The sequence below is a fragment of the Trypanosoma rangeli genome (assembly GCF_003719475.1).
Source record: "Trypanosoma rangeli strain AM80 chromosome Unknown Tra_15.4_contig_00042, whole genome shotgun sequence".
NCBI classification, from domain to species: domain Eukaryota; phylum Euglenozoa; class Kinetoplastea; order Trypanosomatida; family Trypanosomatidae; genus Trypanosoma; species Trypanosoma rangeli.
Window position 1 is genome coordinate 18,886 of NW_021705784.1, and position 23,899 is coordinate 42,784.

At 53.5% G+C, this 23,899-nt stretch overlaps 11 protein-coding genes, 1 non-coding gene and 2 pseudogenes across 12 annotated transcripts, besides 9 other annotated features; 13 read left to right on the plus strand and 1 right to left on the minus strand.

Moving 5' to 3' along the window:
* On the plus strand, positions 1 to 687 carry TraAM80_01950 (uncharacterized protein; the record flags this gene model as incomplete). Its single annotated transcript, XM_029378973.1, has 1 exon — positions 1 to 687. A coding segment is annotated over one exon (687 nt), but the record flags the coding sequence as incomplete, so codon positions are not given.
* Positions 688 to 929: 242 nt separating this feature from the next.
* On the plus strand, positions 930 to 1,784 carry TraAM80_01951 (uncharacterized protein; the record flags this gene model as incomplete). Its single annotated transcript, XM_029378974.1, has 1 exon — positions 930 to 1,784. The coding sequence occupies one exon, from the start codon at positions 930 to 932 to the stop codon at positions 1,782 to 1,784; it is 855 nt and encodes a 284-aa protein (XP_029241241.1).
* Positions 1,785 to 1,821: 37 nt separating this feature from the next.
* On the minus strand, positions 1,822 to 2,146 carry TraAM80_01952 (hypothetical protein; annotated as a pseudogene).
* Positions 2,147 to 2,200: 54 nt separating this feature from the next.
* Positions 2,201 to 2,220: a microsatellite.
* Positions 2,221 to 2,331: 111 nt separating this feature from the next.
* TraAM80_01953 (kelch-containing protein) lies at positions 2,332 to 3,513 on the plus strand (the record flags this gene model as incomplete). The annotated part of the gene is made up of 1 exon (XM_029378975.1): positions 2,332 to 3,513. The coding sequence occupies one exon, from the start codon at positions 2,332 to 2,334 to the stop codon at positions 3,511 to 3,513; it is 1,182 nt and encodes a 393-aa protein (XP_029241242.1).
* A 171-nt stretch (positions 3,514 to 3,684) lies between these two features.
* Positions 3,685 to 3,718: a microsatellite.
* Positions 3,719 to 4,682: 964 nt separating this feature from the next.
* Positions 4,683 to 4,708: a microsatellite.
* A 257-nt stretch (positions 4,709 to 4,965) lies between these two features.
* Positions 4,966 to 5,006: a microsatellite.
* Positions 5,007 to 5,639: 633 nt separating this feature from the next.
* Positions 5,640 to 5,675: a microsatellite.
* Positions 5,676 to 5,979: 304 nt separating this feature from the next.
* Positions 5,980 to 6,648, plus strand: TraAM80_01954 (40S ribosomal protein S8; the record flags this gene model as incomplete). The annotated part of the gene is made up of 1 exon (XM_029378976.1): positions 5,980 to 6,648. One exon carries the CDS (start codon positions 5,980 to 5,982, stop codon positions 6,646 to 6,648), a length of 669 nt encoding a protein of 222 aa, XP_029241243.1.
* A 301-nt stretch (positions 6,649 to 6,949) lies between these two features.
* Positions 6,950 to 7,014: a microsatellite.
* Positions 7,015 to 7,027: 13 nt separating this feature from the next.
* On the plus strand, positions 7,028 to 9,046 carry TraAM80_01955 (transketolase 1; the record flags this gene model as incomplete). The annotated part of the gene is made up of 1 exon (XM_029378977.1): positions 7,028 to 9,046. The coding sequence occupies one exon, from the start codon at positions 7,028 to 7,030 to the stop codon at positions 9,044 to 9,046; it is 2,019 nt and encodes a 672-aa protein (XP_029241244.1).
* Positions 9,047 to 10,214: 1,168 nt separating this feature from the next.
* Positions 10,215 to 10,646, plus strand: TraAM80_01956 (60S ribosomal protein L26; the record flags this gene model as incomplete). Its single annotated transcript, XM_029378978.1, has 1 exon — positions 10,215 to 10,646. The coding sequence occupies one exon, from the start codon at positions 10,215 to 10,217 to the stop codon at positions 10,644 to 10,646; it is 432 nt and encodes a 143-aa protein (XP_029241245.1).
* A 319-nt stretch (positions 10,647 to 10,965) lies between these two features.
* Positions 10,966 to 11,037, plus strand: TraAM80_01957. The gene has a single exon. It is a non-coding gene; the product is annotated as a tRNA-Gln (tRNA).
* Positions 11,038 to 11,316: 279 nt separating this feature from the next.
* On the plus strand, positions 11,317 to 11,627 carry TraAM80_01958 (hypothetical protein; annotated as a pseudogene).
* Positions 11,628 to 11,759: 132 nt separating this feature from the next.
* Positions 11,760 to 11,802: a sequence feature (A-rich).
* A 177-nt stretch (positions 11,803 to 11,979) lies between these two features.
* Positions 11,980 to 15,894, plus strand: TraAM80_01959 (putative tubulin folding cofactor D; the record flags this gene model as incomplete). Its single annotated transcript, XM_029378979.1, has 1 exon — positions 11,980 to 15,894. The coding sequence occupies one exon, from the start codon at positions 11,980 to 11,982 to the stop codon at positions 15,892 to 15,894; it is 3,915 nt and encodes a 1,304-aa protein (XP_029241246.1).
* Positions 15,895 to 15,967: 73 nt separating this feature from the next.
* Positions 15,968 to 15,994: a microsatellite.
* Positions 15,995 to 16,324: 330 nt separating this feature from the next.
* On the plus strand, positions 16,325 to 19,036 carry TraAM80_01960 (class III phosphatidylinositol 3-phosphate kinase; the record flags this gene model as incomplete). The annotated part of the gene is made up of 1 exon (XM_029378980.1): positions 16,325 to 19,036. The coding sequence occupies one exon, from the start codon at positions 16,325 to 16,327 to the stop codon at positions 19,034 to 19,036; it is 2,712 nt and encodes a 903-aa protein (XP_029241247.1).
* Positions 19,037 to 19,411: 375 nt separating this feature from the next.
* TraAM80_01961 (uncharacterized protein) lies at positions 19,412 to 21,013 on the plus strand (the record flags this gene model as incomplete). Its single annotated transcript, XM_029378981.1, has 1 exon — positions 19,412 to 21,013. One exon carries the CDS (start codon positions 19,412 to 19,414, stop codon positions 21,011 to 21,013), a length of 1,602 nt encoding a protein of 533 aa, XP_029241248.1.
* Positions 21,014 to 21,360: 347 nt separating this feature from the next.
* TraAM80_01962 (uncharacterized protein) lies at positions 21,361 to 22,302 on the plus strand (the record flags this gene model as incomplete). Its single annotated transcript, XM_029378982.1, has 1 exon — positions 21,361 to 22,302. The coding sequence occupies one exon, from the start codon at positions 21,361 to 21,363 to the stop codon at positions 22,300 to 22,302; it is 942 nt and encodes a 313-aa protein (XP_029241249.1).
* Positions 22,303 to 22,736: 434 nt separating this feature from the next.
* TraAM80_01963 (uncharacterized protein) lies at positions 22,737 to 23,537 on the plus strand (the record flags this gene model as incomplete). The annotated part of the gene is made up of 1 exon (XM_029378983.1): positions 22,737 to 23,537. One exon carries the CDS (start codon positions 22,737 to 22,739, stop codon positions 23,535 to 23,537), a length of 801 nt encoding a protein of 266 aa, XP_029241250.1.
* An 87-nt stretch (positions 23,538 to 23,624) lies between these two features.
* Positions 23,625 to 23,690: a microsatellite.
* Positions 23,691 to 23,899: the final 209 nt, after the last annotated feature.

Below are 23,899 nucleotides of genomic sequence, written 5' to 3' on the forward strand. Positions count from 1 at the left end.
CTCGTCCTCCCTCCCTCCTCTCTCTCTCTCTCTCTCTCCCCCCCCCCCCCCTGTTCTGCCCGCAGGGACAGTGTGGCTTTGGCGACGCAAAAGGATGGGGTGCGGGAAGTGTTGGGTCCGAGCTTGCTGCCGCCGAGCCCCATTCTTGGCTACACGCTGCGAAAAGAGGGACTTATCGACGAGTCGGTGCGCCCGCCGCAAACTCTCTCTTCGCAAGACCTGCGATTGCTCACTGCCAAGCTTTCCTCAGTGGAGCAGCAGGTAAGGTACAGTGCGGAGACGCGGTTTACGCAGCAGGTCCACAATAGGGAACGACGCGGTCTTGAGCTCATTGTCAGCCTGTGCTTGTACATGTGCGGTTTGTATCTCACGCTGTGGAAGGCGCCTCGTTTGTATTTCGGTATGACACCGCGAAGTAGTGTTTTTTTTTTTACACGGCTTCTCTTGTTGATGCGATGGGACCTGCCTGAGGTTGAGAAGGAGAGAATGACACGGAATCACAGTTGGTTGTTTCAGCCGACGAATGCACGGGTCGCGTTATCGTTCTTGACGGGTTGCACACTGACAGCCATTGCAGTCGCTACACGGCCAACGCTCGACGTGTTGGATGTCGGCCCCGACGTCGAACTGGGGAAACAATCTGTTGGCTTTCAAAAGCACTCGGAGGCCGTGCTACGGTGGCTGTGATGTGTCTACTACCACCACCCAGCTTACAAGTCATTGGCACACGGGACGCTTCCACCGATCCTGCAGAATGTAGGCTCGAAGAGCTAGCTAGCTCTGGGCTTCGTGGAACGCTCCATGGACGGGGATAGGAAAACGCATGTACTTTTGTCTGTCTGTCTGTGTGCAATAAAAGGCGGTGACTTTTTTTTCCTGTTTTTGTTTTAAACATTCTTTAACTATGGAACTGCAAAACAATAAAGAAAATGGCGTCGCACGTGCTGCCCGAGTTTAGTGAGGAGCTTTTTGGTGTCTTGTTAGAGTTCTGCACCCCGTCCATGTCGCGCGTGGAGGCTCTGACGCAGGTGGCCCTTCGCCACCTACCGCATGCCACAGACACTTGGTCCGCCCTTCGGAAAGCGCTCGTTCGCCAGCAGGATTTGGCGTCGGATGGTAATAAAGCTCTGTGGTACTTGCTCGACTCACTCATGAAGCATGCACCGCACGTGTTCGTTCCTCTCATTTCGCCGCGATTACACGACTACGTTGTGCAACAGATGCCGTGGCACCTCGTTGGTGTGGTGTCGACGTTAGGCGGCGGGGCACTGTGGTGTGACGCGATGATTCGCACATGGGAGGGTGTGTTGCCGCCGCACCTGATGCGAAGCGTGAAGTCCTTTGTTCTGCAGCTGCGCAGCGGTAAAGAGTTGACGCAAGCAATGAGTCTGAACGACGACAACGATGATGTGCAGACCGTGGATCCTGCGGCGACACGTGAACAAATGCAACAGCTGCGGGAGGCGTGGGAGATGTTCTGGTCCTTCGCTGCGGAGGGGGCGCATGCAGCGAACAATGCCCCTGCAGTGCCAGCAGCCTCTGGCGCACCTCTGCTCGTGCAGGTGAAACGTGAGCAGCCGACGCCTCTCGCGAGGGTGAAGCTTGAAGAGGGTCCACAACTCGTTGGTGATGACGGCGGCGATGACGATGACTCCGATGTGGAGTACGTTCCAGCGTTTGTGAGAGGGGCACAGCACCGCGAGTTGCCCTCGCTGACAGGTGACGGCGTCACCACGCAGAAAGCACGTCGAGCCGCCCGACGACGACCGCGCGAGGAGGACTGAAGGAAGCGCAGCTTTATGAGGTGACAGTGGGACTTCACGTTGTTTAAGTTCCATTTTTCCGTGTCTGTCTGACTGTCTGTATGTCTTTGGGCGCGTGGGTGGTGGATTTGCTGAAGGAGTAACTTTTGTTTTTTTGTGTGTGTTTTGTTTGTTTTGTTTTTGCTCTCCTGCTTCATGGGTCTGCCTGCCGCCACTGCTGCCGACAGTGCCGCGGTGGCACGCATGGATGCACGTGTAAAGGTCTTCTCTTCCTTTTCTTCTTATTTCTTCTTTCACGCTGCTGGGGGTGTACTGCGGTAGCGCAGTAGGAAAGTGAATACAAAAGGAGAAAAAGGAAGAAAAGAGTCCGCCTTTTTTCTCAAAGCGTCGAATTTCAACCCAGAGGACGCGCGCTTTTTTTTCTTTTTGTATTTCGTTGTGTGTGTGTGTGTGTTTGCCCCGCGCTCCTTTTTTACCTACACCGCAATTCGTCTTCCGCAAAGCCGGCAGTAAAGCAGGCGCTACAGTTTCACCTGTTTTCTTCCACTGTCCCTGCCGTTCTGCGACGATGTCGTTGTGCCACACCGCCTCTCGCTGGCGCAGTGTGCAGTGCACAGGGGAGATCCCACCGGGACGCATAGGGCACACCTTGTGCGCCAACAGCGCGGAGACCAAGGTGTTTCTCTACGGCGGTGTCAACGACAGGAATGAGAGCATTTCAAACTACCTGGATGACCTCTACGTGTTTGACGTGAATAAGAAGCGCTGGTCCAAGATTGAGATGACGGGGCAGGTGCAGTGCTCCAGGGCGTTTCACTCCGCTGTGTACTATGATGGGAAAATATACATCTTTGGTGGATGCAATGGCCGTGGAAGGTTCAATAAGTTGTTTTCCACCACTGAGGAAGGCAACTGTACGCAGATTTTGGCAAACGGCCAGCCACCATCTACCAGGTATTGCCATAGCGCCGTGTTGTTTGAGAAGTGCATGTACATATTTGCCGGCAAATGCGGTGGCCGGAACAGCAACAGACGCCTGTCCGATCTTTACCTTTTCGATTTCAGAAAGAATGCATGGATGGAGTGCCCGCAGCATGGAGACCCGCCCACGCCACGCTCAGCCCATGCCGCCTTCACATGTGGGCGCAACATGATTATGTTCGGCGGGCGCAGCGCCCGAGGAGAATGCTGTGAGGACATGTACATGTACAACTACGACACGTGCATGTGGCGCCAGATTGAGTCCCCCAACAGCGCCTCTTTCTTTGGTAGGGCGCGGAACAGTGTCGTAGTGCACCACGGCAGGGTTGTTGTCTTTGGTGGGTGGAACGGGAAAAAGAAGCTGAACGACCTCTTTACTTACCACGTGGACGCTAACACTTTTGAGGTGATGCATGAGCCGGACGAAAACTGCCCGTCCAGAAGGGAATGCCACGTCGCCGTTGTATGCAAGAACACAATGGTGGTATTTGGAGGCCGGTTTCGCGGGGAGTTTATGAGCGACACGGCCGAGCTAGACCTCGGTCCTAAGACGCTGAAGCAGACCTGCCGCGACTGGATCCTACGGAGTAGTTTCAAGGAGTTGCACCAGGACTCCGGGGAAAGGGTTCTTCCGCTGCGGCTGCAACAATTTATTGAGAGCTGGAGGCAGCTGATATGCAGGGCGGAGAAGGCCGAGCCACGGACGCCGTTGCAGGATAGTGTTCCCAATGATGCACTCTCGTCGGATGGCAACTCCCAGCACGGGTAAACGGTGTGTGCGTGGAGCGAGATATGCAGCGGAAACGAGATTCAGTAAGGGAGAGCGAGTAGTGAGAGGCACGCTTGCGCACATCGACACCGGGTGCAGCGGTAGCAGCGGCGGTCTAGGGGCGTCGAGACGAACCCCCCTAACGAGTAGGAGGAGGTGGAGTGAGAAGTGTATATATGTATATATATATATATATATATATATAATAATAAAGAACGTGCGTGTATTGTAAGAGGGGGGCCGCTTCAAACAAGTGTTTTATTATTATTAATTTATTTACCCTGTCATCTACGCAAACTTATGCTGATGTTTGCATTTCGCGGTTGTACCGGAGCAAAAGGATGTTGCGTGGAAGCGATGCCGCCCTGGCTGCCGTACTTGGTGCCACTTAACAAACCGGAGGCAATGATAGGACTGCGGCAGAGAAGCGCAACGGCAAGTAACAATAACACTGAATAGTGGACGATGCTCAGCGAGCCTGGAAGGATGGCCAGCTCTGGCCACGTGGCATGCGGCCTAAATGGAAGGAGAAAGTGTTGTGTTGCTTCTGCGGCAGGGGGAGGGCGAGTACTCACACACCCAAACACACGTGCGCAGACACCGTGAAGTGGACGAGATGACACATGTATCGGCAAAATGTGCGGAGTAAAGCAATGCGACGCAAATACGATAGAAGCGAAACACAGATGAGGTAAAAAAAAAAGTCTGAATTAACTGTCTTGGGGTTGCACGTACTCTACAAACATGCGTGCTGGCATGTTTCTGCGTGTATGCTTTGCAGGACAATCCAGCTTTATATATAATATACATGCCTTGTCCTCTTTTGGACACCTACGGAGAAAGAACCATAGATAGGAAGGAAGAAGCATGCGGGAATTGGCCCAAATATCATTGGGTCTTAGAACACTTCCTTCATGTGTGCTCTCTTCTTGGTTCAGTTACGCCTGAGCGGTGTGTTGGCGTGTTTTAGTATATGCAGCGGATCAGACGAGAATAAAAAGGGTGCAAACTCTGTGCCAATAATGGAAAACAGATGGGGGTTTCCGTCAGTGTTTATCTGCAAAGGCAAACAAGAAGGAAAAGGAAAATAAACAAAAAATAGACAGGAAAATAATAAAGAAAAAACGTTTAGAATGGAGAACGAGGAAGAGGAGAAGATTATCTAGGACATATTATATATATATATATATAATATGGTGAATTTTTTGTTCTTCCTGTTGTAGTTGTTTATTTTAATTTGGCAGTATTTGTGTCTTAATGCGTTGTTCATTTTGTTTCAGTTTTCCTTTTTGCAGTTATGTGTGTCGTGTTGCTCGCGTGTGGGATTAGTTTACATATTCTGTATATACGCGGCGGTTGAGGTGAGTTGGCTTGTACTGGCAGGAAAGGTGAGAGGATGTGGGGCCAAAGCGGGTAGGTGTGAGGAGAGGGGTGGAGGGCGCCTCCCACCCGCTTCTTTTTTGCTTTCTTTTCTTCTTGTTTTTGGTTCTTCTATTTTTATGTGCGGTGGCAAATCTGGGCGTTGTGCCTCTTCACCCGGTAGGCGTTTATTAGCTCCCACTCATTGGCGTCTGTCGCGCCGGCCCCACTTTTTACTCGCCACTGCTGTGCGACACGCTGCAGCAACTCCGAGGAGGAGGTCCCACAGATTTGGGTGCATCAGAGGAGAGAAGGGGATGGGCTGACTAAGGTGCCCGCGGTCGTAGGTGGCAGATGGGGCAAGTGGGGCTTTCAAGGAGGTGGGGGTGGGGGTGGGTGGGAACGGCAGGGGGATTGCGCTGGGTGCTCGCAATGCTTTTTTTTTGTCTGTTTGTCTTGTTGTTTAAGTTATTTGCGGTCTCCTTTTTTTTTTTTTCTCTTCCTGTGGTGGTGTTTGCGCGCCCTGGCCGCAGTGTACTTTCTCAAGCGTGTTTGCACGGGGACAGGGGCGGGGAGGGGGTCTGAGGCGCTGCCCCCGGTGTGTCTGCCGCGTTGTGTGTGCCCATGCACGCTCACTTCTCCCTATTCATGTAGATAAACATAGACACGCATGAGCGAAGGGTGTGTGGCGGGGCGCGGGGGGATTGCTGACACTGGCGTTCCTCGTGCCACACCACAACAACCTGCGCCCCACTCCATTAGGCACACTTCCTTTCTTTCCTTCTTTCCTTCTTTTTTTTTTTTTACCATATCCGCCTGCCGCTGTCACCACTGCTATTAACTTTTCTCCGTACTTGTGCATCAAAAACCCATCTTTGTTGCTGCTGCAGGCGGAGGCCCTGCCAGTGTGAAGAGCATGGAGCCAACTCACACCACCTACACCCGCCTGACCACAGGAGAAGAACTGTGCCAGGAAACACCTCACATGCAAACTTTTATTTCCTCTTCTGCTTTTTATATATTTGCCCGCACCCCAATTTCTACACACACGCATTGCGGTTGCTTTGCTGTGATTCATACATAAACGTATTCCACATCGCAGCAACCATGGGCATTGTTCGTAGCCGTCTGCACAAGCGCAAGATCACCGGTGGAAAGACGAAGATCCATCGGAAGCGCATGAAGGCCGAGCTCGGTCGTCTGCCCGCGCACACGAAGCTTGGCGCCCGCCGTGTGAGCCCTGTTCGTGCCCGCGGTGGCAACTTCAAGCTTCGCGGTCTCCGCCTGGACACCGGCAATTTTGCGTGGGCCACGGAGGCCATTGCTCAGCGCGTCCGCATCCTCGATGTTGTGTACAACGCCACCTCCAACGAGCTGGTGCGTACCAAGACACTCGTGAAGAACTGTATCGTGGTGGTGGACGCCGCGCCCTTTAAGCTGTGGTACGCGAGGCACTACGGCATTGACCTCGATGCCGCGAAGAACAAGAAGACTGTGCAGGGCACAACGGAAAAGAAGAAGTCGAAGAAGTCCGCGCACATCGTCACCGAGAAGTACGACGTCAAGAAGGCCTCCAACGAGCTGCGGCGCAAATGGCTGAGCCGCCGCGAGAACCACAAGATTGAGAAGGCGATCGCCGATCAACTCAAAGAGGGCCGCCTGCTTGCCCGCCTCACCAGCCGCCCTGGTCAGACCGCCCGCGCTGACGGTGCGCTGCTGGAGGGCGCCGAGCTGCAGTTCTACCTGAAGAAGCTTGAGAAGAAGAAGAAGCGGTAGAGGGCGACGCTCGGGAAACGAGAAGAACAACCGCCATCCCATGGTGACGCACTCACTACTCATTTTGTTTTTATTCATTTACTTTTAGTTGTTGCACGCCAGAGAGGAGGCAATACACTCCCAGTGCGCTGTGTGTTAGTTTTTGTGGCCTGTCTTTTGTGGCTCTTTTCCGAGGGATCAGTTTGTCCTCTCACTGGCTTTGCACCCTTTCTCCTCTCTTCTGCTTTTTATATATTTGCCCGCACCCTAATGGCTTTTTTTTTTGCGCGTTCCGTTTAGTTTAGCGGCGTCAGCTTTGCGAATATATATATATATATAATATCTATATATCTAATATCTAATATATATATATATATATAGATATATTAAACTGTTAACTATGACCAACACTAAAAAAGACGAGTTGGTGACAAACTGTATCCGATGCCTTGCAGCGGACGTTGTGCAGAAGGCGAAGAGCGGCCACCCAGGGGCCCCGTTGGGCATGGCACCCATCGCTTATTTGCTGTGGTCGGAGGTGATGAAATATGACAGTAATGACCCGTCATGGATGGATCGCGACCGTTTTGTGTTGTCTAATGGACACGCGTGCGTTTTGCAGTATTCGATGCTGCACCTCTCCGGCTACGCTGTGTCTATGGATGATCTCAAGAACTTCCGCCAGATGGACTCCTGCACTCCTGGTCATCCGGAGCGCGGTGTGACGCCCGGGATTGAGGTGACAACTGGCCCACTTGGTCAAGGTATCGCAGAGGGCGTTGGACTTGCCATCGCCGAGGCCCAGTTAGCCGCCACCTACAACCGGCCGGGGCACAACATTATCGACCATTGGACATATGTCTTCTGTGGTGATGGCTGCCTGATGGAGGGCGTCGGTCAGGAGGCTCTTTCGCTTGCCGGCCATCTTGGACTTGAGAAATTTGTGCTTATTTACGACTCTAACCACATCAGCATTGATGGAAGCACCGACCTCGCCTTTACAGAGCACCCAAAACCGAAGTACGAGGCCATGGGATTCCATGTCATCGTGGTGGATAATGGTGACACGGGCTTTGACGCCATTCGTGGAGCGCTTGAGGAGTGCAAGAGGGTGAAGGAAAAGCCAAAGATGATTGTGCTCAACACAACAATTGGCTTCGGGTCGGCAATAGCTGGTACCGCGAAGGTCCACGGTTCCCCGCTCGGAGACAGTGACATTCATCAGTTGAAGCAGCGCTTTGGCCGCGATCCTTCAAAGAGGTTTGATGTGGAGCAGGAGGTGTACGACGTCTTTAAGCAACACGTTGCCGTCTGTGCGAAGAAGCACGTGGAGTGGAAATCGGCGATGAAGAAGTACGCTACTGAGTTCCCCAAGGAGGCCGAGGTTTTGTATGCACAGCTAAAGGGCGAGCTGCCCTCTGGCTGGAAGTCGAAGCTGCCACTGAACGATGGCTCGTCGATTGCCACACGCAAGGCCAACGAGAACACCTTGGCGGCGCTCTTCCCCCTCGTTCCGGGACTCATTGGCGGTTCTGCAGATCTCACACCGAGCAACCTCACACGCCCGAATTCGGCTGTCCTGGCCGACTTTCAGAGGGCCACTCCACACGGTCGCTATATTCGCTTCGGTGTTCGCGAGCATGCCATGTGTGCCATCATGAACGGTCTCCATGCTCACGGTGGGTATATTCCATTCGGTGGGACATTCCTAAACTTTTTTGGCTACGCGCTTGGTGCCGTCCGGCTGTCTTCCCTGTGCCATCACCATGTCGTGTTTGTAGCGACTCACGACAGCATTGGTCTTGGCGAGGATGGTCCAACGCACCAGCCGGTGGAACTTCTTGCCGCCCTGCGTGCGACGCCGAACCTGCTTGTGTTTCGTCCTGGTGATCAAACGGAGACGAGTGCGGCATGGGCTGTGGCGCTCGAAAACAAGAAGGGTCCATCTATTGTGTGCCTGAGTCGTCAGAATACTGTGCCGCAGTCCGCCTCTTCGTTGGAGGGTGTTGCAAAGGGGGCGTACGTGATTCATCCTGCTGAGAAGCCTCAACTCATTCTCGTTGCTAGTGGCTCGGAGGTTTCACTCGCCGTTGATGCCGCGAAGGTGCTTGCGGCGGAGCTACGCGTGGCTGTTGTGTCCATGCCATGCCAGGAGCTCTTCGATCAGCAGCCTCTTGACTACCAGAACACCGTGTTCCCCGTGGGCGTCCCTGTGCTATCCATTGAACCGTATGTTAATTACGGCTGGGAGAAGTACTCACATTACCATGTGGGCATGTCGGGTTTCGGTGCCTCTGCCCCAGCAGAAGCACTGTACAAGCGCTTCAACATTACCACAGAGAACGTCACCGCGATGGGACGCAAATTGGCCGCCAAGTATGCCAATGGCACTGCTCCGGAAAAACGTGTGCGCCTATGAAGCGGTGTATGTGAGGTAAAAAAAAAAAACGAAAAAAAAATCAAGCTGTAAAACAAAAGAACGGAAAAAAAAAGAATTTGTGGGGAAAGTCTAAGACGACGGTAGTCAACGTGGTAATATGTTTGTGAGAGCCAAAGGTAGAAATACAAGCAGTTAAAAAAAAAAAGAAAGGGAAGAGAGGAATTAGGATGAAGTTTACACAACCATTTTCAGCGAAGTGAAAAATTTAAAAAAAACAAAAGGAGAAAAAAGAGGGTTTGTCTTTATTTTTACTTTTTACTTAAAAAAAAAAACAACCTGTGGCCGGGCACGTATGTGCCCAGATTGAGGCTAAGTGGGTGAGCGGGGCACTTGTTCCCTTGCGCTGGTTTCCACGTGTGTTTCTTGATGGGTTTCCAATGCTGTGGTGTTGGGGCGCGTGCAATGAGGTGGCGGCACCGCACGACTGAACTCGCGGCGCGCCCTGCTACTAACGCCCTTCACATGGAGGGGGTATTGCGGTTGCGGGGCTGCAAAGACGACCACTTCTTGAGTTCACAACGAGAACGTCTATCATTGCATTTGCTTTACAGCTTTCAGTTGTGCTTATACATGTGGAACGAATCTACCCCTTTCTCGGTTGGCGTGTTGAGCACGCACCGAGCCAAACTATAATTTCACTTCCTTTTCTTTGTGAGAATAGGAGGGGCAAAGCTTCAACCAGGTGCGTATTCTGTAATGGTGTGCTGTGCAGGTTATTCCTGCCTTTTTATTTTTGCCTGATTTTCTGTCTTGCCCCTACGCACGCGCTTTCTATTGAGGAATTATTTTTCGTTCTTCTTTTAAGGGGTGGGGAGTGGAGAGAGCGAGAGATAAAGAGAGCTCTTTGAGGTCGGGTTTTGGGGGAGAAAGAGGCGTGGGGGGCTCCTAGGCCCTTCCCTTTGCACACTCTTGTGCCTTAACCCTCTGTATTTTGCACTTTGGTGGGTGAACCCGTGGTGTATTAATGTCAGGCGAGGAAGGAGCAATGGGCGGCTGCAACAACGGAGCCTGTGCCTGTTTTTGTGTTGGTGTCGCCGTGTTTTCCCTGTAGTTTTACCTTCTTGCTACCCCCGTGCGCCCCCCATCCCACAACGCTTTTTGTTTTTGTTTTCACTTCCTCACCGTCTGCAGTGTCAAGGACTTCCGCATGGCCAGCATTAAGTGTGGAAGCCGTCGCAAGGCCCGCCGCGCTCACTTTCAGGCGCCGAGCCATGTGCGCCGCATCCTCATGAGCGCCCCTCTGTCGAAGGAGCTTCGCGCCAAGTACAACGTGCGTGCCATGCCTGTCCACAAGGACGATGAGGTGCGTGTGAAGCGTGGCGCGTACAAGGGGCGTGAGGGCAAGATCACGGCGTGCTACCGCCTCCGTTGGGTGATTCACATCGACAAGGTCAACCGGGAGAAGGCGAACGGGACCACCGTTCCGGTCGGCGTGCATCCCTCCAACGTGGAGGTCACGAAGCTGAAGCTCAACCACAACCGCAAGGCCATCCTTGAGCGCAAGGACCGCAGCACCAAGAGCGACAAGGGCAAGGGCAAGGTGACCGCCGCCGAGAAGGCCATGCAGCAGATGGACTAGAGGTGAAGAGGCAAGAAGAGAAACAAACCAAGACAAATGGGGAGCAATGAGGCACATTGATTTTCTTATTTTACTGCGCTTTTATGATAACTATTATTATTATATTGATCTGTTAGCATATTTGCTTGCCTGCTTGGTGAAGGGCGATTTTCTGCGTTGCCTCCCATACATTTTTTTTTCTTTTCTCTTCCTTTTCCTCCTTCACGCTGGCGAAAAGATGCGACGGACTCCTTCCGCAGCGGGGCAACTCTTCCGTGTGCCTCTCACTCTCGGGCCCAGAGGCTGTGTGGTCGGGTGGTACGATGCCACGCTGCGCGTCGCTCCCATAGTGTAGCGGTTATCACCTCGGACTCTGAATCCGATAACCCTGGTTCGAATCCAGGTGGGAGCACGTTTTTTGTTCCCTTTCCCTTCCTCCCTCTTCCCTGAAAGGGATGTGTAGGTGGGGAATCGCGGACTCGTTGCGGCGATGTCTGTGTGTTCCGCGTTGTGGTTCTTGCTGTGGCCCAATTATTAGGGAGTTGGTGGGGATGGAGTCGGCGTATTCCCCTTTTTTTTGATACCGCATTGTATTTCATATTTGTGTGCATTTGTTCCCTCTCCCATCCTTTCTCTTTCTCTGAGTGGCTTTGATTTTCTCCTTGCTTGTCTTTTTTTTTTTTTCTTGATGCCCGGCCACGCCTCAGCGGTGTGTTCTGAACTCGTCGCGGGAACCAAAAAATGCTGCGTGCTAGCCGACTATGGAGAGCTCTCACGGCGGCCGACCTTGAAGCGAAGATCATAGCCAGTGAGATACTGAAACCGTTGCAGGACGTTAAGGTAGTTGATGCCAGTGGCGGATGTGGGAGTTTCTTCAACATCACGGTGGTATCACAGGCATTTTGCGGAAAACCATTGGTGCAGCAGCATCGCTTGGTGAATGAGGCGCTTAAGAGCGAGATTCCGCTTATCCACGGCTTCTCCCTTACTACTAAAGTGAAATAAAAATTATTTTTATTTGGATGGTATTATACAGCCTCCCGTCACGTGTTATACCTCCACCAGTTTTTGTTTTTGCGTGTGTCTGTGCGTGTTGTTGTATTTTTTTTTTCACGGGCGGACCACAGGCAATACAAATAAAAGAGAAAAGGGGAAAAAGAAGAAGAGAAAATAAAAACACCTTTACTGAATGAGGAGGAGTTGTTTGTTTCTTGCCGTGATCGCCTCGATTCACCTTGCCGCGCTGGAGTCTCACTCACCTGCTTTTCTATGTTTTGCGTTGTAGCCCAAAAACATAGCCCAAGTGGGCCACTTGAGAAGGATTCGCCCACGCCCAAAGGGTGGCACTGCCAAGATGAACCAAGAATGTGAAGAAATAGGCCCGTCCGCCGCCGCCACCGCCCCCACGATATTGCTAGATGCTAACAATGTCGGCGGTATTTCACCCGCGGAGGGAGCGGAGATGGAAAGTGAAGATGACTGGGGCCCTGCACTCTTCGAGGAGGAAGAGGAGTGCGTGTCCATCCTCACGCGGGTGCAGGAGGCCTTACAGCTGCAGAAGGATCGGGAACTGGCTCTTCCTACAATTGCCGAAGATCCAAACGGTGTGGCGGCAGCGTTGGACCGCCTTGATCGCATCATCACTCGCTACCAAGAGTCTCCGCATCTGTTGCATGGATACTTGGAGTTGCTGCTTGGGCCACTTGTGGCAATGCTGCAAGACCTTCTCCCCACCGCTACGGATGCCTGGAGCATGGAAGACTGCATTGAGGAGACTGATGGGGACGACGCGATAACGCAGGGAAAGCCGAATTACAAACTAGGTGCCAACTACGATGAGTATGATACAGATGCAGCAAAGTCAGCCATTCACCACGTTAGCCGCGCCATTTACGTTGTTGTAAAAACTGCTGGTGAAAAGTGTTGTACCTCTTATTTTTCCAATGATGTGAAACTCTGTGAGGATGTCTTTTACGCCCTGCGTTTGTGGCAGCAGAGTGCCAAACACCGTCGTGAGTGGGAAGTTCGCTATTGTCTGTTGCTGTGGCTTTCCAACCTTGTGCTTGTGCCTTTTTCACTCAGCATCATTGACTCCGAGGTCCGCGGTGGATCCCTTTCCAAAGCCGTGCTTCAGACGGCCGTGGCGTTTTTGAGTGACACCTCCAAGTGTCGCGAGGGGGCTGCGCTGCTTGTTGCACGCCTTCTCACAAGGCCGGATGGGGAGGCACACCGTGTGCGTTTCTTTATGTACGCCAAGGAGGCAATTACAGACCCCTTGAGTGGTAGTCTTCTGCTGCATGGTGTGCTCCTGGCCCTAGCAAAGACGCTGAAGTGTGGGCAGCGCCGCGAATTGGTGCCCTACGCACCGGGACTTATTCCAATTGTCGCTGGTGTGTTGGAGTCTCACAGCAGTGATGCGCTAGTATGCAAAGCCGCCGTGAAGGTGGAGCAGCGACTGGCACTCGCCTTATTGCGGGGTCGTTCGGCCCCCTGGAAGTATCAAAGATATGTGGCGCCGCTCGACAAGAATTTGGCAGTCGTCACGTCTTGCGTAGGCGTTATTGGCGTTGCTGCGCATGTAACTCACACAGACGAGGGCAACGGTATTGAAAGGAGCAGCAGTTATAACAACACTGGGGGACAAGCGGAGGTTGATACCACGTGCGATGACGAGGCTGTGGTTGAGAATGACGAGGGATTGGAAGAAGCCATTGGTCTGATGCTTGTGAACCTGAGCCACAAAGACACAGTTGTGCGCTGGAGTGCAGCGAAGGGCGTTGGCCGCATATGCGACAGGCTGCCGCGAGTCATGGCAGAAGATGTGATCGCCGCCGTGTTAGATGTTTTTAGCAATGAGCATTCCGACAGTAGCTGGCATGGTGGACTGCTTGCCGTGGCAGAGTTGTGTCGAAGAAGCATCTTGCACCCGCGGCACCTTGATACAGTGCTTTCCTGCATCACTCAAGGATTGGCGTTTGACCTGATTAAGGGAACTTACAGCGTCGGCTCGCATGTGCGCGATGCAGCGTGCTACGCTTGCTGGTCCATTGCCCGTGCATATGACGCCTCCGATATTGAGGCGCACGTGCATAAACTTGGAACGAGTCTCGTTGTCACCTCTCTGTTTGACAGAGAAGTTCACGTCCGACGAGCGGCGGCAGCGGCGTTCCAGGAGTGTGTTGGGCGGCTAGGAAATTTTCCGGATGGCATCCGCCTCGTTACGACGATGGATTTCTTCTCTCTTTCATCGCTGCAGAACGCTTACCTGCATGTTGCCCCATTAGTGGCAGAGAATGCCTCCTACCGGGAGCGCATGCTTGAGGAACTTGTGGCGAACAAACTACTGCATTGGGATCGACGTGTGCGTTGCTGTGCGGCACAGGCATTAGGTATTCTTTCCACGCTTGAAGTAAACAAAGTCGTTTGTGAGATTGCGTGGGAGCTGTTACGTCGCGTCACAGATGACTCGGTCGCTACACGTCACGGTGCCATTCTCGGTATTGCGGAGATGATCGAGGCTCTAGACGCCGCTGCGTGGCCGGAAGAGCTTATCCTCCAGTTTGCAACGCTGACGCCACGCATAGATGCCGCACGCTTGTTTCGCTCTCGTGGTGGGGAGTACGTCCGGCAAGCCTGCTGCCGTCTGCTTGCCGCCGTCGCCCATCGCCGCCTGAATCTGCCGGAGACCGTGGAGGTGCAGAAGATGGGTGGCGCTGTGGCGCGCGCCAAAACGTTGGGCAAGCTGCAGGAGTTTTTTGAAGACACCTGGAAGCAAATTCTTGAGTGGCTGCAGTTTGAGGCGGTTAACACGTATGAAGTGTTTGCGGCGACGTACTACACGGAGTTCATGGCCCCCTTCCACCACAAGGTGCTGGAGAAGATGTTGGACGGCAGCGGGGAGGGACGCAACCCGATGGAGCGCCGTGGGTATCTTCTCGCCATGGGCGCGTTGCCGTGGAGCGTTATCTCTGCAGCCCCCCTCACAACCACAACCACAACAGTAGAGGAGGAGCAGGCGTACTTTGTGCTGCTTCTCCGTGCCACCATGGAAAACACCAGGCCAGAGAAGCGGAAAGAGTTGCAGGATGCGGAGTCGCGCCGCAACGCGGTGCGTTCGCTGCGAAAAATACTGCTTCGTATTCCCTCATGGGCTTTGCAGTTAATCCCCGACTTGTACGAATGTGTTGTGCAGCATATTCTGCATGCCATGGACGACTATGCCGCAGACCGTCGCGGCGACGTTGGTTCCTTCGTACGACTGGAGGCGATTGATGCCGTGCCGGCTGTTGTAAAGTATGGAGTGCACTGTGGCTGCTGTAGCCCGCAGCTGACGCTCCGCGTAGTGCAGGCGCTCCTCAAGCAAGCCATGGAGAAGCTGGATCGGCTCCGTGGGCGGGCGGTAGACAGCCTGTTGCAGCTCATTCAGCTTCCCGCCGAACTACTAGGCAGGGAGGGGGAAGCTGGCATCGCTGTGCTTTACAATGCTCTTAGCGAAAACAAGATGGCTGAATGGTCTTCACCGCAGGTTGCCTTCATGACATTGGCGCGGCCCCTGCTACAAACTGAATTGTTTGCACCATGTGTGGTGGAGGGTCTTGTGGTCTCAGCTGGGTCGCTCTCGTTGCATATCATGCAACCAGCCGTTGATGCATTTTTGCACGGCTTTCAGGCCTCATTGGAAGATGGCGCGCGCCTCTCGTATGTGTTGATTGAGGTTGCAGCGAAGTATACGCACAACGAGCGCGTTGTGGTGCCATTGTGCGTCACAATTAGTCGTCTCATGGTCGCAGGGGTCTTTGACGAGTCCTGCCACGTAAACGTGGTGGAGATTCTTCGGCGTGAATTGAAACACTTTTCCACCAGCATTCACGTTCTTTTACCGCTCGTTGGCGTGCTTGGGGATTTCTGTCGCAGCAGCATCCCCGACGCACGTGTGGGGGCCTGGAAGCTCAGCCTTGTGATGATCGCGAGCCGCTACCCCAAAGTCCGGGCGAAGATGGCCACCGACATGTACACAGCCCTGCTTCTTTTTACATCCGCCGAGGTTTCTGCGGGCTGCACAAGCGCGATGCAGCACCTTGCAGCGACGCAGTGGGACGCCAGCGAGGCGGAGACGGTGCGCCGCTCGCGTGACGAGCTGTACGGCATGCTGAACATATCCCCGCCAACCAAAGGCGCCGGCGGTGACGAGATAGAGGCGACGAAGAAGCCGACGAGCCGACCGGTGGCGGGTTCGTACTTTCACCTTGTGCACGAGGCGGGGTACTGAAGGCAGCTTCACGGCGTGGAGAACCCTACAAGGCGAAAAGAAGAAAAAAAGAGAGAAACGTGTGTGTGTGTGTGAGAGAGAGAGAGAGAGAGAGAGAGAGCGCGGGAAAGGGGAGACACGGCAGGTGAATTGCAATTGTTATAGACTTTTGCAACTTAGCGGAGGTGTATGGAGAGGAGGGAGAGAAGGCACAAAGACAAAGTAACGCGCACACAGAAATATAAATATATACATTTTTTTTTAAAAAAAGAAAATGAACCAGGTGCTCACTGGCAGTGCCACCTCTTTGCACTCACCTGAAAGCATGCTTGTTTCCCTCTCCACCCCCGCAGGTGTTGTTTCTCCGCTGCCGCTGATTCGCTGCATCCCTTTCGCTTTTTTTCTCTAGAGGGCCTGCTGGGGTCACCGAACGTCACCACGCCCTGGTCGGATGACCAGCAATGAGAGTAACGTCGTCCACATCTTGCGGGAGAAGAAACATTACGACGCGTTTCACTGGGTGCCGCCGAGCAACGAGTTCATCGCCGCCAGTGATGTCACGGATTACTTCATGATTTACCTTCACACGATCGGCGGGTGGTGCCCGCGGCGCAACCAATACGACGAAGACGAGGGAAAAGAAGTGGAGGGCATAGAAATACCACTAGAAGCGGATGGTGGAAAGCCAGGCGTTGAGGTGGATCTTTGCGACGAAAGTCAGTGGCGGAGGTGGAGAAGCTGTGGCGGGGTGGAAACCATTTTTGTGACACTACAGATGCTGCACATGGACCAGCCAATCACCCCGCTACAGCAGTCCTCGCACACACGCAGTGATACCCGTACCTTTGACGAGTGGATCATATTTCCTATCGCCGTCTGCGACGTGCCGCTTGACGCGGTGGTGCAGTGTCGTGTTTACTCCCGTCAGGGTCTCGTCGGCTGCAAAAACTTCCATCTCTTTACGGCAGGCGGAAGGCTCAAGACGGGGCCGCGATGTTACAAACTACACGCTGACGGTGCAGCAAATCCGCATAAAACACCCACGCCGCGGTGGGAGCTGCTTGCGCGGGACCTTCGCGATGGCCTTATGCAGTCCGTCCCGTGGATGGACACACTCGTCGAGCAACGCCTCACGGCGATGCAGGAGGCACAGGTCGATGCGAGCCACACCGTTCTCGCCTCAGAGAACACCTCATTGACGCTTTCATTGCTGTTTCCGCTAGTGCGCAGTCGCCTACCGGTCTTCCACCTTTCCGTACCGCAGAACACGATGCCCACTATGCCGCCGTCTATTCCATTTGCGACGACGCCAACGCAGCCGTTTCTTGACATCTGCATGGAGGACGAAAACCTTTGTGAGGCGAAGGCGCACGCTCTCTATAAATCTCTGTTTTTGATCTCTGACGCGGATGCGGAGGCACAACCGGGTCCCGTAGAGCGACGTCAACTACAGGAGATTCTGCACAAGCCACTGATTCACTTGGAGGGTTTGAAGGTGGACGATGAAATGCTCCTTTGGCGATTTCGTTTTTTCCTGGCGCGTGATCCTGCATATTTTGTACCCTTCATGCGCTGCGTCAACTGGCACAACGAGGCAGAGCAGCAGGAGGCCCTCAAGGTTATGCAGCAATGGAAGCCGATTAGCTTTTCGCAGGCGTTAGTCTGCATTTCCTTTTACTTCCGTGAGGTGGAGCACATGCGGAGGCATGCCATTAGTTTACTGTCCCGGCAGTCTGATGGCTACCTCCTCCACTTCTTGCTGCAGCTTGTGCAGGGCGTGCGATACGACGTACAGGATGAACTCGAGCAATTTCTCGTGCGTCGTGCGTTGGGCTGCTGGGAGATGTGCTCCACACTGTTTTGGCATGTCCACGTGGAGACGCTGCTGGAGAAGTCTGCCACCACCGACAGCCACCACAGTCAGGGGCGACAACGATACGCCGACTTTCTTCAACACCTTTTGAATACGCTAGAAGAGGCAAAACCACACTTTCTGCAGCGACTTCGCCGGCAGATGAAATTTATGGGAGTGCTGCGTGGTTTGTACCGAACAATTGTGAAAGGCTCACAAGATCGCGTGCGGCGCATGGAGATTGCCACCACGCTTATCGACGCGAATAAGTGCGGCATAAGTGAACTTTTTTTGTCTTCAACAGAGTCACGGAGTGGCAACACTGTGACGCTTCCCACGCATCCCTGTTTTTCCGTGGAGCACATCAACTCCAGCGGGTTCTACCTGTTTAAGAGCGCCAAGATGCCAATGAAAGTCTCTTTCATCGTACACGTCGATGACGGCAACAACAACGATGTGGGCGGAGGCGCTTTCCATGATGCACCGAAGACCACGGGGTCCTCAGGCCCGAGTTTTATTCCACTTGCCATCCTTTCATCGGATGTGGGAATTATGTTCAAGAGCGGTGACGACGTACGGCAGGATCAACTGGTCGTGCAACTTGTGCAGCTCATTGACGGCATGCTGCGGCAGGATGGCCTTGATCTCTGTCTCAGCCCCTACCGCGTGCTGGCGACCGGGCTGGCGGAGGGGCTCGTGGAGCTCGTGCCGAACGCTGTCACGCTTCAAAGCGTGCAACGGGACATTGCGGGGTACATCCGTTCCCATAATGAGACTGCCAAGGATTATGAGGCCGCCATCTGTCGCTTTACGAAGAGCTTTGCGGGCTACTGCGTTCTCACCTTCATTCTTGGCATCGGCGACAGACACTTGGAGAACCTTCTTTTGACACACGACGGCAGGCTGCTGCACATTGACTTTGGGTACATTCTTGGCAATGACCCGAAGCCCTTTCCACCGCCCATGAAGATCAACAAGGAGATGGTGGAGACGCTTGGGGGCCCGCAGAGTGAACGCTACGCGGAGTTCAAGTCGTACTGCTGCAGTTCTTACAACATTATTCGGAAACACGCACCACTTATTTTAAGCATGTTTCTGCTTATGGTGGATGCTTCTATTCCGCAGATATCGGGTGACGGCAAGATGGATCCACGCGTGAATTTGCTGAAGGTGCAGGATAAACTGCGGCTGGACCTCTCAAACGCCCAGGCAGCACAGTACATTACAAACGTCATTGCGGACAGTGTGGGATCCATTTTCACAAACCTCTGGGACGTCATACACGTCGCGGCCCAAGCAACACGGCATTAGATTCAACGCACTGGGGCGGCAAACGAGACAAAAAGGGCTGGATGGTGGATTGCATGTTGATCATTTTTTTTCCCCTTTTGACTCGCCTTACTTTTTAGGAGGAAGAGAAGGAAACTTTTTTGCATGCCTGCCTGCTTCGGTTTCTGCTGTTGATATTGACGTTGTTGTTTGTTGCACTGGAGCGTCACTGCGTTGGCCCAGTGATTTCGCGCCTTTCCCTCCCACCTGGCTTCCCAGCACCGCCACCGCCCTGTTGCCTCCTCCCGTACCCCTCCCTTTCTCACTTCCCCCGCTCACACATTTCTCTCCCATGCCGATGTCTACTTCTTCTTCGCCCCCGCTGCCAGAAATAAATAGATAGATAGGGAAAACGAAATGAAGCGATGTGGCGCTGGTGGTGATGTGGACGTTGCTCACCCCGCCGTGTGTTTTCACCGCGAGGTGCTGACGTTTTTGAAGTGGACGGCCATTCGTCGCGACTTTATGGAAGCACTGCAGGGATCCCCGCATCTCCGCTTCATTGAGCCGCGAAAGTTGTGGCGCCACAGTCAAGAGGCGCTGGGGAAGTGGGTGCTTTCGCAGGTGGCCCGCGACACGCGCAGCGGCACGGAACCCGCCGCGTCCTTTTCGTTCTTCCCCACAAGGGCCGTGCTGTCAGGTGGCACGTACGACGAGCAGCTTATCCGCGATATTTCTCTCAAGTGTGAGGCCTCTAGTAGCCCGGAGGTCGTGGCGGAAATTAAAGCGCTACTGACGCATTTAAACCTCTCGCAGCGCTGTGAGGACGCGGCAGCGGAGGTGCAGCGGGAACTGAACTCCACGATTCCTTCAATGTACTGCACCCCATTGCTGCGCATCATTGACGCGACGGAGGAAGAGGGCCGCACAGCGTCGCAGCGTCGGGTACAGGGCTCCATTGCGGAGATTAGTGCCCAGTGGCCAAAACACGTGCGACGCGGTTGCCCACCCGTCTCTATTCCACATGCAGCTTACAAGAAGCTGGAAATGTGCTACAAATATTTTTCAGAGAGAACAGAGACGGAGCGATACCCCAGACTGGACCCTGGCAGTCGCTTCCTCCTTCGAGCGGCGACACTTGTACTACGCTACGAGGGTTGCCTGGCAACGGGATCACTGCAGTTGTGTGCTGACACTCGATTAAAACAGCACCTGCACGCTGCAGGCTATCATGTGATGGACCTGTGCGCCTCCCCGATTAATGCGTATATGGGTTCACCCAAGGCTGGCTGCTGCTTCATGCGTGGTGATGGTGGCTGTGATGTGGATGACAACAATGAAGCCTCATCTCTAGAGGATGAAAACACACCCAACCACTTTTGCAGTGCCTTTCCTGACACCGATTGCTACTTTGGAAGCCTTGGCAGTGCGCTACAGTTTGACGTTGAGGCTGCGTACAAATCGCCTGAAGTGAATCCGGAAAAGAAACCTCTGCTGTTGACACTTGATGTACCGTACGATGAGGACATCTGTGAACGGCTATTCTTAAGGCTTATTCGTGACATGCAGCGTGTTGAGAGTATGACAAAGATGCAGCAAGAGCAATTATCACCCCCTCCATACATTGCGGACTACGTGTTGGTGTTGCCGCTGTGGTGGGATGTGCCAATGCAGCGAAGGAAGCTGCTGTTTAGGACGGCAGGTGGTGGTCCGCCTTCCTCGTTCGAGGAAGAACAAAAGTCACTGGACGTCATTGTCAAGGAACGCAGTGCGATGCTGCATAGCGGTTTTACCGTTCCGTACGAGTGGCCACAACTTTTGGCGAAGGCAGCAGGGGAAAGTTGGGTTTGTTTTGATGGTGTTTTTCTGGGCGACAGTTACAAGTATTTCTGCACTTCAACGAACAGGTGGTTGCATGGGGTGACAGCCACGGAAGTCATTGGATTGTCGCAGCCCCGAGCAGACGCAGACGGCGGTAACTCGCTGGAAACGCAGATGACTTCCTTCTATGGGGGCTAGCAGGAACGGGAAGTTCGACTTTCTCTCTTCTAGTCTTGTGTGTCTTGGCGAGGCTGTGTGTGAAGAATCAGTAGAGGCGGTGAAGGGGCGAGCACGACGGAATAAGGAGCGGAGGTATGAGGAGTGTGGGGAATGACTGAGAAAAGACTGACCTATGGGTTGAAGTGTTCTTTGCAATCGATGCAAGTGTGTTTTATCTGTATGTGTATGCCTTCCATTTCCCTTTGTGAGAGTATCTTTGCGTGGCTTTCCTGCCTTGTCGCTTTGCGATTACTGTCGCCTCTTCTCTCACCCATCCTACTTTTTCAGGAGCTTGCCGAAGAAGAAGAAAAGGAAGGAGGGTCAACATGGTCCGCTACGGGGGCCCGCGGTTTGAGTTTTACTTCACCGAACAGTTCCTTAACAACGAGAAGGTTATCCTGAAGGAGGACGCGCAACGTGTTGCCTTCATTTTGCGCAGGCGGGAACAGCAGAAGGCGGCAGAGGCGGAGCGAGAGGCGCAAAAACGACGCCAGGAAGAGGAGCAAAAGCAGGTAGCGGCGGAGGCCGAAGTGTCCAGGCGCGAGACGGAAAAGACACTCGAGGCCAAAAAGCACCGCGTGTCCGAGAAACAGAGGCGTTTCAAGGAGCTTTCGACACCCGTTGTGCACGGAGGCCCGCTCTACGGCAGCGGAACGTATGGGCGGGTGATGCAGCCAACCTCAAAGGGTGTGCCGCTGCCACAGGGTCGTTCCGGTGCTGTGTACATGCCGGGGTGTGACCGCCATCGCGTCGTGCCGCGTCCACCCGCAGCTGACGCCCATCCACCGTGGATAGGCAGTGGCACCGCCTGGATGGTGGAGGAGGCCGAAGAGAAGGCGAAGCGGCGCTACCTCTTCGCCTCACTCAGGCGTGACCCGGCCACTGTGCATGATCGAAAGCAGTACATCGACGGCATCGAGCGCCATCATACACGTCACGCCTCAAGGAACGAAACGGATGCGCAGAAGGAAGGCGCTGCCGCAGACGTCATTCAAAAGCCTACTTTTAGGGAGGAGGTTCCGCACGAAACAACTCAAGCACCATCCGTTTTTTCTCATGCCTTGTCGAACGAGCCCATTAAGGCGCTCGGCACGCAACACATGGAGACAATTAGCATGAAGGAAGAGGTACAGAGTCATCTTGCAGCGTATGGCGGGCGGATGGCGCCGCCACGGCCTGTCGCAAGGCCTCCCACACCGTTTGACGACATGTCACTACCGGAACTGGCAGTGCGGCTGGTTCGCATGCAGCAAAGAATACAACGATAGTGAGGCATATATATATATATATGCCTGCGTGTGCGTCGACTGTGAAAAACGATGTAGATGGGCCCGTGCCAGTAAACCAAGGAACGTTGGACAAATGTCACCGCCCACAACCCATCCGCTCACGCATACGCGCACGTGCGAGCAAGCAAAAGAGAAATGTAAACATATTTTTGTACTTCATGTGTCCCTTTGGGGACGAAACAACACAGCGGAAGGTGAGTGGCGTATACGAGTGATGACTAAGATACCGTTCTTTTTGTTATGAAATGTTTTTTGTTCTTCTTTCCTCTTTGCCCTCTTCCCACCACCACACATACACACAATGAGGGAGTGAAGCAGTAGAACAACTAAGCGAGGCTTGAACACACAGCAACGATCACAAATACAAGGTAAAGAAGGGAAAAACAAAACAAGAAGAGGAGACCGAGTAAGAGATGACGCAGCTTCATTCGATTGCCAGCCTGGACTACGGAGACGGTCGTACTTGCATCTGTCGCATCTGTGAGTGTGGCAAGCACAAGTGCAAGGATGTGAAGCTTCCCTTCTTTGGTGAGACGACGTACCGTGACGAGTACGTTCCAAAGTCCACAGACCGGACTGGGCTGCGCAGGACACGGGGTGCAGTCTTCCCGACAAAAGCAGATCCAGGCCACTTTAAGACGACGAAACAGGAGGCATGGGAGCCGCTCGAAGGCAAAGTAGTGCCCCCTGCAGATTCCTTTAAGCCGCGCACCGCGCTGGGGGACCCGTTGCCCTTTACTGGCACCACGACACACCGCAACGACTTCCCGGGGCACATGCCAGAACACGAGCGGGTGCGCTACAGACAGGATCCCCTGCCCAAGTTGAAGGGTGTATATGAGACGACCAATGGTGCAATGCAGGAACCCATCAAGAGGTGTTTGGATGACGGAGCCATGCCGAAGCCACCCAAATCCTTCCGCGGCGATGAGACACTGGGTCAACCACTGCCGTTTGACGCCATTGCAACGTACACCGCGGATTTTCCACCGAAGCAGCAGTTCTTTGCGCCGAGAGGCCGAGAGGCCGCGGAACGGGCGGCGCTGCCCGACAACCGCGACTTTGAGACGACACACTCGACTTCCTACAAGTTGCCACCACGCTCAATGCGGCACGTTTGCCCGTCCTCGCTTGTGCCACCGCGTCCGCCTTCCGTGGACGGTCATATCAAACTCTCCGTGTACAATATTCCATCGGGCGACATTGTGGAGTAGAACCAGGGCGGCTCTGAGAGGGGCCAATTGATGCTGCGGGAATGATGGAAGAAGTTAGACTTTAAGGGCGTATGTGTTTGCCGTTTCATATACATATGTATTTATGTATATACGTATGTATTTGTATGTGTATATGTATTAGTATATTGATATATTAATAAAAACAAAAAAAACAGTGTGACTGTAGATTACTGTCAATTGAGGAAGTGCGACGTGTAGAACCTTATGCATGACTGCCTCCACCCACCTCCACCTGTCTGAGGCGTCCATTGGGTGAGTTCTTTTTATGTTGAAAAAGGATGATGGTGCGTCTGTTTCCGCTCTTTAAATCCCGTTGTTTTTTCCGGTGGCTTTTGTTTTTC